Below are 11,264 nucleotides of genomic sequence, written 5' to 3' on the forward strand. Positions count from 1 at the left end.
ATCGAGTTTTTCAATATTGATTTTTCTCGGGTTTTTTGGGGTTTTTTTTTTTTGGGAAAATACATAAGTATCCCTCTGATCTATACCCGGATTTCCAACTACACATTTTTTCTTTGCGGGAATCCTATTACCCCCCTAAACTTATTTTTAATGGAATTATTTACACTCTTAACGTTGACGTGGCAGAGTGTGTGTATTTCAAAATACGATTTTCAGATTATTTTTTATTCTTTTTACCATTTTTTCTTACTTTTTTTCCTTTTTCTTTGTCTTTTTTCTTTTACTTTTCTTTTCGTTTCTTCTCTAATTCTGGTCGATATTCATAAAGTCTTCATAGCACAAAATATAGAATTTGTGCTCCAAATATTTCTTTAATCCTAGTAAGATAGAACTATATAAGGTATTTTTCAATAAAATAACATAAATATGAGATGAGTCATGACATTGTACTAAAATATTCAACAATAAAGATAATAAAATCGCATAAAATAAGTATTATTAATAAGTCATGATGAAAACAAACATAATTTAAAATTACTAATAAGTTGCTATAAAAAGTACGACTAATAAGTACTATTATTTACATGACTAAACACTAAAAGAAAAATAAGTTATGCATTTTATCTAAACCACGGAAAAACTAAAAATAAATATGCAACGCTATATTCATTCATAGTGCAATTGAATTGAATGTCTTTTATTAGTATTAGTATTAATTTAGGATTTATTTGAGTTACTAGCATTTATGAACTATAAAACTTATTGAATCATCCAAAAATTATTAGTCCAAACTTGAAATAATACGTGAAAAGATAAAATTACGCAAGAGCTTGAGAAATATTTATAAACTACACTACAATAAATATTTTATGTATTAAATATATTTAAAACGTCTATACATATAATGTCGGGTTGGTTTGGTTTCGGTTTTGACTGTTTTTAGTTAAAACCAAACCAAATATGGTCGGATTTTTTTTTCCAACACCAAACCATAGTCGGATTTTTTTTGTCGGTTTAACTTGGATTATCGGATTGGTGTGGTTTGTCGGTTTCATTTGTACACCCCTAGCTAAAAGTTTTACACATCTTAAATTGTAATTACTAGTTGTTTCATATCTTTAGTTCGTCCTAACTTAAATCGATCTTCTTACAACAATGTAAGTTTAGAACAACTTTTTCTAATTCTCTGAGTGCCTTTGTAGACATTTTTCAAGCTACAATGATAAGTAGCTATTAAAATCCGTCCTTAACATTGAATGAATCTTGAAACATAATAGTACTACATTATTATTTGTTTCAACTTATATTTAGAATTAAAAGTGCTAAGAAAAACTGTATAAGTAGAAGAATACTCTAATTGGCAAACCTAATCAGGTAAAAAGGGTTAATTCAATCACCGTTAACAATTTCTATATCAGTTGTCTCGGTTGAAAAAGTTTTATAAATAAAGTTCAACATGATAACACAAGAGAGATTAAACAAATTGGTTAGACATTGACAATAATTAAAACTGATTATAACTTCTTTAGATTTCGATAAATTATAAGACTAAAAAATAATTAAAAAAAATTTAAGGCCTCACTTTTTATTTTCGCCTCGAGCCCCATACTATGTAGAGTTGCCCCTGCAGTGCCAACTTCATTTTACATGCCATGCCAATTCGGGGATATAAACAAACTAAATGTTAGAGAAATGGAATAAAGTTATAGTCATAATAATGGATTGCGCATTTGTTTATGAAATCTGTAATTTGCATAGTTGTGGTATTCTTATGCCAACTGTTTTCTACCTTGTCACTTGACGAGATGGAAGTAACATCACTGAGCAAGGCAAGACAAAGGCATTCCCTGCGGCGACTTCTAATCCAATGACTAGCAATAGACAGAAGAAATGTTACTATGTCTTACCTCTTTTCGCCCCGTAACTTGACTTCCTCTTTTTTCTACCTGCACGGACGCCTCCACCTATGTCGATTCCAGGTACAGGTACCCTCTTGCTGAGTCTAAGTCATGGCATCAACTGACTCCTATATTTGCTGAAGTGAAATAAATGCACCACACAAACATACATAGACACAGAGAGACAAAGAGAGAACACATGTTTCACATGTCAATTGTTGTAAGAATAAGGGCAAGCTTGTTTCTTAAGACTTCAGTGTGAGAAGGAAATTCATATCCAACATAGGAGATATAACTGAAACAATTTATACTGATGTGCTCGACTTGATGCATCACTAAGGCAAAGTGCAGCCAGATTTCTGAGTACATTTGATCTGTGAACCGTTCCTTTGCGAAACTTGGAAATCCTTTATGATAACACCATAAAATCCCAAACTAAATGAAATAAAACAAAACAAAACAAAACTATAATCTGTTTTATAGATTTTCTATTGCTTATGTTTCTTCTTCTCTTTCCCCGAGTCCCTCTTCTTTAGTACTCCACCACCACTACCACCGCTTGAAACATCTTTAAAAACGAACAATTACATTCTTTACACAAAGGTCCTAAAAGTAGTGCATCAACTTCGTATATCAAGAGACTACATGGTATCCCTCCATTCTAAATCTTTTTATATCTTTTTCTTTTTCACTTTTACTTTTAGGATACTTGTTAATGCATCCAAAAGACTCGCCTACTGAAAAATATATAGAGCCACGAAATATATATAACCAAAGTGGAACAATTCCATTACTGGGTCAGGTGAATTACAAGATTGTACATGCACACCCTCCTTTTGTAGGAGAATCCTCCTTCAGCTTATCTGTGACAAATGTATAAAGAAAATTCATTCAGTAGGCTTTAAATTTTAATAAGAAAAAAATAATGAATGGAAGCTCAAATCCTTAAATCATACTATAAAAATAAGTATAGCTTTTCTTTTTCCTCTCTCTACCTGTCAAAAAAAAAATGACCAGGCAAGACTGGCTATGCCACTCCAAACACACTGAAGTTTTTCAAAAGGAAAGCTTCACAGATGCGTGAATATGGAACTGACCCCTGATTGGCAATGGTAATTGGAAAGCACTAAACGCTAAGCTGAATGAATACACATACTTTTTCTTCGAACTGACTTTGCCAGGCCAAATCCTATGAAGTATTTCATAAGGAACAAGCTTCACGGACGCTTAAATATGGAACTTACCGGATGGTAAATGGAAAGCACTAACCATTAAGCTGTTCCAATAATGTCCTATCCAATCATATATAGTGTTAACTGACCTCAAATAAGACACTTTTCTGATTTCTCTGAATAATCGGAAAAGGAAAGGAAAAGGATCCCCTGTACCTAGGAGCACAGTAGAGGATGGGTGTGCGAGGTAGTAAGTTTGGAGAAAGTGCCAAAAGAATAAAACTGGAGTTGTCATCTAGCAGTTAGACAAGCTAAAGAATTTCACTACTTCCTAACAAATTGGTATCTTCTACAGTGCAAAACATTGGAAAGAACAATAAAACAGATTGATCAAAATTGGACACTGACTCGAATATCATCAAAACAAAAATAACAGAAAGAGATATTTCAGAGCTATTCGTCTAATAGGTTTTTACTTACCCCTCCTATTTCATATTTTATTACAAGACACCTATAGATTTTTACAAGGTAATGTAAAAAAATAGGAGGAACCTAAGAAGTTACACTAACTGATCTTTAATCACGAATGAAAACCAGTGACATGCTATTTCTGCTGCAGTTATGAACTATTAATACTTGTTCTTTTGAGTTATCAACACAAGAAAGAAAAATGCTTTCCACCTGTGAACCGGAATTCTTTTAACTCTCATATAATCCAAATATCACATTGCGCATGTAATTTACACTGAACCGTGACCTAATTGCTTGAATTACAAAATATTGCAACTTACCATTGTTTTTGTCATGAATGGGAGGCCGTACAACAACATGCATAGTGATGACACCTCCTGGAACTTCAGCAACGGGAAGTCTGGATTCACCGAGAGTTCTACTATTTTCAAGAATCCTTCCAGCATTAATAAGCTTCACGTCATTTGTTGTCCTTGGACCACTATCTTTATCTGCGCCACAGTAAGATCTTCTGTTAGCTGGGTTATTGCTGGTTAAAAGAGTATCTAAATTATGAGCAGCAAATGTAGGGTTGCAGATTCAGGCGTCTTGGTATATAAAACATATGAGAGAGCACTGAAAATTTCAGTCTCAAATTAACCTTTTCATTCCTGTAAGTAGTGGGAATCATACATTCTCTTTGGCTTTAGAGCATCGAAACAAATAATAGGTGGATGTGGCTTAATTCTAATCCATTTTAGATTATTGACTGACAACAAATGCAGATTATATACAAGAAGATTTTGTAAATGCAAATACACATTCATAGTTCTAGAACTAATATTTTGTCATATGTAATATTAGTCCTTCAAGTTGGTTAAGCTCATTTGCTTCGCAAGTGTCTTCGTATTTAGGTTTTTAAGTGTCGCATGCTCTTTGATTGGCGGGCAGCTTATGTTATTTCAGGCCTGCGGCAATTCCTTGCTGACCCCTGTTCTAGAGCCTGTGTGAAAGCACACAGAAATATGATATCGTCCAAATTTAACAAGCTCAAGTTTCCATTTGCTCATACACTGATCCATACCTTTGAATCCAGAAATGATTTAGAGTATTTAGGTCGCTTTACCTTTTGAAGTTTTGTAGTGTCTCTTCAATATTCAGTAGTATTATATACATTGGTTGCTCCAGCACTGCTTTGTGAGCTTGTTAACATTCAGTCCCAAACTCGAACAAAAGAAAATGATTGCGGTAGTTGAGCAATGGAATCAAGTGGGTCAAATGGAGCGAAATGGATAGTGCATACTTGGAATTGCAGCATAGTTATTGTTGTTGTTGTTTCCAATCTGTTGCATCACTCTCTCACAATGTAGGCAGCTTCTAAAGCAGCACTACTCTCTTCATATCAGCCATATCAATCCCATAACACCCTCTCATTAGCTATTTCATTTCAAACCTAAACAATCTACTTCGTTAAGTTAAAACGTCACCGTATTTTAGTCTTTGGTCCTCATGCTTATAAGATCCAAAGCCAAATCTGGCATTAAAGCAGGTAAGCACCATGTCAACACGTGTGAAAGCTTATGTGATGAGCAAACAAATTATCAAAGGGATAAATTTCTGTCGCAGTTACTCAACAAGTTTAGAATTTACATATTAGTGAATTGAGTTGCAAAACTCACAGCAGTCTACTAATTCAACGGTAAATGGAAAAAAGAAGAAATAGAGGCTGGGAAAAGATACTAAGAGCTGAAGAAATCAACTAATTCAACTCAGATAAGAGGCGTCACAGAGAAATAAAATTAAGTACCTGTACTGTGCAATTTTAGTTGCAACACTCATAGCAGTCAGCTAATTTAACAGTGAACTAAAAAGGAGAAACATAGGCTGGAAAAGGTAATCAACAGCTGGAGAAACCAACTATCCAACTCAGAATAAGTACTCCAGTTTAGTTGCAACAACTTTAGTTGCAAGAATCACAGCAGTTAACTAATTTAGCAGTGAACAAAAAGGGCGGAATAGAGTGGGAGAAGATACTCAACAGCTGGAAAAATCAATTAATATGAAATACTTTCTGATTGAGGGTCGACCACGGATAAATATTTTATCCGTTTGACAAGTCCAATGAGAGAAGGATTCGATATGCTAATCTTAAGCTAACTAGACTTGGAAAGAACTTGTGAAATCTATAGATAAGGAATGTATATTTCATGCTAATTGAAGATTTTCGATTTCAGTTATTCAAATGGGGATGCAGTTGTAAAACCCAAGGAGTCCCCTGGTAAATCACTAAAACTCCCATTTCCCCTTTTGTCTTCCTTAATCTCCTCTATTTACCTATTTCTAGCAGTTTACTATCAGAGTTGCTCGCGTCCTATTTCTTTCCCACACAAATATTCGCATCAAACATTCATTTTGCAATAAAGCTTGAGATCTCATTGATTCAGAAGCTATCCTCCATCAGCAATGTGACGACCCAGCCAGTCGTCTCATGAGTTACCGCTTCATTTTCCCCATTTCTACTTCTTTATGATTTGTTTATCCGTGTTATATGGTATCGGGTCGGTCGGATCGAGTTCGGAAAGGATTTGGTAAGGTTTGAGACACTTAGTCTCTTTAGAGTGAGTTTAAGTTGGAAAAGTCAACCGGATGTTGACTTATGTGTTAGAGAGCTCGGATGTGAGTTTCGATGGTTCGGTTAGCTTCGGGAGGTGATTTGGGACTTAGGAGCGTGATCGGAATGAGTTTTGGAGGTTCGGAGTAGAATTAGGCTTGAAGTGGCGAAATCGGATTTTTGGCGATTTGCGGTTAATAAGTGAGATTTTGATATAGGGGTCGGAATGCAATTCTGAGAGTTGTAGTAGTTCCGTTGTGTCATTTGGGACGTGTGTGCAAAATTTCAGGTCATTCGGACGTGGTTTGGTCGGGTTTTTGATCAAAAGCGGAATTTAGAAGTTTTTGGAAACTTAGGCTTGAATCCGATGTGTTTTGGTCGATTTGATGTTGTTTGAGGTGTTTTGAAGATTGGTACAAGTTTGAATAAGGTTTTGGGATATGTTGGTGCCTTTGGTTGAGGTCCCGGGGGCCTCGGATGAGTTTCGGAGGGTTGAACGGATCATTTTGAGTTGAAGAAATTGCAGATTTTGGTTTCAGCTGTTGGAGGTGTTTTACTCTTCGCGTTCGCGAGTGGCCCCTCGCGTTTGCCAAAAGTCAGATGAGGAAGCTGGAAATTTAGCCTTCGCGTTTGCGAGGGAGGCTCCGCGTTCGCGAAGGGCTGGGCAGCTGTGCATCGCGTTCGCGGGGGTGTTGTCGCGTTCGCATAGAAGGAATGGGCAGCTGAGCTTCAGGGGGGAATTGGTTCATCGATAGCGAAGGTTGGTTTGAGCAAAGCATCGCATTCGCGATGGGGAGGTCGCGATCGCGAAAGAGGAAAATTGATCAAAGTTAATTTGTGTTTCGCGAACGCGAGGCTTTGACCGCAGGATTTCAGGCCTGGGCAGAAGGTTTAAAAGGTCGTCTTGTCCGCGAATGTGGGGTTTATTTCTTCCATTGTTGGTCATTTTTGGAGCTATTTGAAGGAGATTGAAGAGGGATTCAAGGGGAATCACTTGGAGGTAAGAATTTTGGATTTAAAACTCGATTCTATTGTGAAATCTACCTAATAAATCATAGAATCTAATCCTAAAATTGAGGAATTAGGACTTGAGATTAAGAGACATTAAAATGAGAATTTGAGAGGTCATTTGGACTTCGATTTCAGTGTTCTTGGTATGTATGGACTCGTGGGAGGATAAGGATTCCGTTGATGTGATTTTTATCGAGTTTCGAGGCATGGGCCCGGGGGTCGGGTTTGGCCAATTTCGGGATTTTTGGTATAATTTGATTATTTTCGTTTGGGCTTCGTTCCCTTAGCATATTTTGACGTCGTGATTCTGATTTTTGGATAGATTCGGCACGAGTGGAGGCCGATTCGAGGTGCAAAGGCGTCGCGGAGTAGTATTTTCACCGGTTTGTGATAAGTAACCATTGTAAATCTGGAATTGAGGGTACAAACCCCGGTATTTAACTTGTTTTGATAAATGTGGTGACGCACATGCTAGGTGACGAGCGTGTGGGCGTGCATCGGTAGGGATTGTGACTTGGTCCGTCCCGTAGCGACTATTAAGCCGCGTATTTGATTTGGAATCTTATATTATTCCGTACTTTAGTCATTTATACTGTATTATGGGTTGTATGCCATGTTTGGGGCCTTGTGCCGACCTGTTGAGACCCTTAGGGGCATTTTTACTATTTTTCCTCACTTTACTTGTTGAAAGCATATCCTCAGTCATGTTTTACCTGTTTAAAAGTTTAAAACTGGTTTTATCACTCCACTTCTAAATGTGAGGACTGTTCGGACTGAGTTCCCTAATTTCTACTGTTGTGCCCGAGAGGCTGTGAGGTTGATGACTGAGAGAGGTTGATAACCTAATGGTGAGGATATTTATATATGTGTGAGTTATGGATCGGGCTGCACGCCGCAGCGATATATATATATTGGATCGGGTTGCGCACCGCAGCAATATGACGTTTGGGTTGTAGGAGCCCCTCCAGAGTCTGTACACCCCTAGTGAGCGTAGTCGACTATAAATTATGGATCGGGCCGCACGCCACAGCGGTTACTATGATTTCTATTACTATGAGATATTAATGAGCCTGAGTGCTGAGAGTGAGCACTGAGTGACGAGAGTGAGTCACGAGTGACTAGTATTTTCACCGGTTTGTGGTAAGTAACCATTGTAAATCTGGAATTGAGGGTACAAACCCCGGTATTTAACTTGTTTTGATAAATGTGGTGACGCACATGCTAGGTGACGAGCGTGTGGGCGTGCATCGGTAGGGATTGTGACTTGGTCCGTCCCGTAGCGACTATTAAGCCGCGTATTTGATTTGGAATCTTATATTATTCCGTACTTTAGTCATTTATACTGTATTATGGGTTGTATGCCATGTTTGGGGCCTTGTGCCGACCTGTTGAGACCCTTAGGGGCATTTTTACTATTTTTCCTCACTTTACTTGTTGAAAGCATATCCTCAGTCATGTTTTACCTGTTTAAAAGTTTAAAACTGGTTTTATCACTCCACTTCTAAATGTGAGGACTGTTCGGACTGAGTTCCCTAATTTCTACTGTTGTGCCCGAGAGGCTGTGAGGTTAATGACTGAGAGAGGTTGATAGCCTAATGGTGAGGATATTTATATATGTGTGAGTTATGGATCGGGCTGCACGCCGCAGCGATATATATATATTGGATCGGGTTGCGCACCGCAGCAATATGACGTTTGGGTTGTAGGAGCCCCTCCAGAGTCTGTACACCCCTAGTGAGCGTAGTCGACTATAAATTATGGATCGGGCCGCACGCCACAGCGGTTACTATGATTTCTATTACTATGAGATATTAATGAGCCTGAGTGCTGAGAGTGAGTACTGAGTGACGAGAGTGAGTCACGAGTGACTAAGAGGCTGCCCGAGAGGCCATATTCTGAGTGATACCTTGCCCGAGGGGCCCAGCTATGATATTTTCACTGATTTCACTCTTCTAAGTATATGATTTCAAGTGTTTAAACTGAAGTTGATAATTTTACGATGAAACTGGTTTTAAACTGTGAAATGGATTTGTTATCTTGTTGTTTATTCAGTTATATGATTTTTAACTGCTCGTCACTGCTTTCAGACCTTATTTACTCTAGTTACTTACTGAGTTGGCGTACTCACGTTACTCCCTGCACTTTGTGTGCAGATCCAGGTGCCCGAGTGGCAGAGTGAGGGTCCTCAGCTGATCTAGAGGTTGCCGGAGATTTCAAGGTAGCTGCATGGCGTCCGCAGCCCTGTTTTCTCCTTCCTATCTTGTTCTTTTCTGGATTTTCTAGACTTATGTTGTATCAGACAGTCAGTTATGTAGTAGAGGCTCTAGACTCGTGACACCAGATGTTTGGGTTGTGTAGTTTCATGTTTATTTGACTTCCGCTTATATTTTGTTGTTTTTAAACACTTATTATGGAAATTTGGTATTTAAACCTGTGTTAGAAAATGGCTTATTGAAAGGAAAAAGGGTTGTGATTAAGTGTTTGGGTTGGCTTGCCTAGTAATGTGATAGGCGTCATCACGACTGGTATTTAGGGTCGTGATAAGCAACTTTGACAACTTCTAGAAAATTGACCGCTACTTCTGCCGTAGACCTTTTCTTCTTATATGCATCCTTTAGGGAATGGCAGCAATAGACTATGATAGTCACAAGAAACTACGCTATATATACTCAGCACTGAGGCAGAGATCAAAATCTTCTGTAACTAACTAAAAATCTTCTAAACTATGATATATCCATCAATTCTTCTTTCTCTCCTAGAGAACTAATCTTCATCTAGGTTCGTGTGGTTAGTGAGCAGACCTAGGCATCATAGAAAGACCCAAATCGGCAATTCCACGGACGATAAAAGAAAATTCTAATGCAATCCAACTGGAGTAGCCCAACTGCATCAAGCTGACGGATAATTACTTCTGGAATGGTGCATTATTGGTCCAGAAAACTTTCAGACTAATTTCAACAGGCAGGTCGTGGTACCAATAGGGTGAAAACACATATTATAGAAAGTGCTCAAATGCGGAACCATGTCCATTACTCAATAGCACGCGTTCTTTGTTTACAGACCGTTATGTTATTATGTTTGAAGAAATGAAGAAACTCCAGTTAATGCAAAAATACCAGTCATACCACAAATCACAGGAGTTACTGCTTACAGTGGCGAAGCCACATATTGATAAGGGTGGTCTTCGTCAAAAAGTTACACTGTTTACATAGGTAAAATATTACATTTTAAAAGTATATAACACAAGGGGTCGGAATTTTTTCCACTTCTTTTAAATCTGAATACCCTTAGATAAATTCCTAGCTTCGCCAGTGACTGCTTACATAATCTTAAAATAGTATTGCACTAAACGCAATCAAACATCAAAATACGCAACGAACAATCAAATAAAGCAACAAAAGAAGCAACTCCATAGAAAACACAGAATTAAAACTAATCTAATTCATATAATCAAGTGTAAAGTCAAGAAATTAACAACCTTTGGGCCACTGTGCCATTAACTTTTCTTTGAGAGATCCAACAGTGGTGCTAGATGCATACTTATTTGGTCCAATATCACTGCCATCAGCTAGCCTGAATTTGATCTCAACCAACTCTTCAACAGCCATTGAATAGTCTCTCACAAATTATCAAATCAACTGTACAAACTCTCATCAACCGCCACACATACAAATGAATAATTCCCAGCTCAATCAAGAATCAAGGGTCAAAGTTTCATCACTGAATCAAAACCATAGAAAAAAATTGTCAACAGCAAACCAGATCAAATACACCTAAAACAAGAAATGAACAAAAGACTCAATTCACCTCAACCCTTTACAATTAGATCCATATTTTAAATAAAAAAATCATTTTATTCAGACTGACCAAAGTGACAAGAACCCAGATCACAATTTATTAGATTGTGAGAGTTTGCAATTTTCAAAACTATAGTGACCAAAAAAAGATGAAATAATGAATACCCAAATGAGCTGAAAGAATTGTTGTTTCTTTGTTTGTGCTTTTAAATTTGCTTGATATGGAAAGAAAGAAAGAGATAAAGAATCTAAATTGGAAAGGGTTATTCCAAGTACGATTATTATAACCTGAATCTAACTGGCAAAATCTAATGATCTGGAAAAT

The 11,264-nt window shown here is 37.3% G+C and overlaps 1 protein-coding gene across 4 annotated transcripts; it reads right to left on the reverse strand.

Moving 5' to 3' along the window:
* Nucleotides 1–2,085: 2,085 nt before the first annotated feature.
* LOC104222100 (membrane-anchored ubiquitin-fold protein 6-like) lies at nucleotides 2,086–11,264 on the reverse strand. Of its 4 annotated transcripts, none has more exons than XM_009773283.2 (4): nucleotides 11,228–11,264; nucleotides 10,621–10,862; nucleotides 3,862–4,032; nucleotides 2,086–2,761 (listed from the first exon to the last, which is right to left on the reverse strand). In XM_009773283.2, the coding sequence occupies exons 2-4, from the start codon at nucleotides 10,748–10,750 to the stop codon at nucleotides 2,706–2,708; spliced, it is 357 nt and encodes a 118-aa protein (XP_009771585.1). In that variant the 5' UTR covers nucleotides 10,751–10,862; nucleotides 11,228–11,264; the 3' UTR covers nucleotides 2,086–2,705. The 4 variants fall into 4 exon arrangements, with proteins under 4 accessions (XP_009771585.1, XP_009771581.1, XP_009771582.1 ...); XM_009773279.2 differs by lacking the exon at nucleotides 11,228–11,264 and adding an exon at nucleotides 11,105–11,193; XM_009773280.2 differs by lacking the exon at nucleotides 11,228–11,264 and adding an exon at nucleotides 10,950–11,120.

Source organism: Nicotiana sylvestris, chromosome 10 (assembly GCF_000393655.2).
Source record: "Nicotiana sylvestris chromosome 10, ASM39365v2, whole genome shotgun sequence".
NCBI classification, from domain to species: domain Eukaryota; kingdom Viridiplantae; phylum Streptophyta; class Magnoliopsida; order Solanales; family Solanaceae; genus Nicotiana; species Nicotiana sylvestris.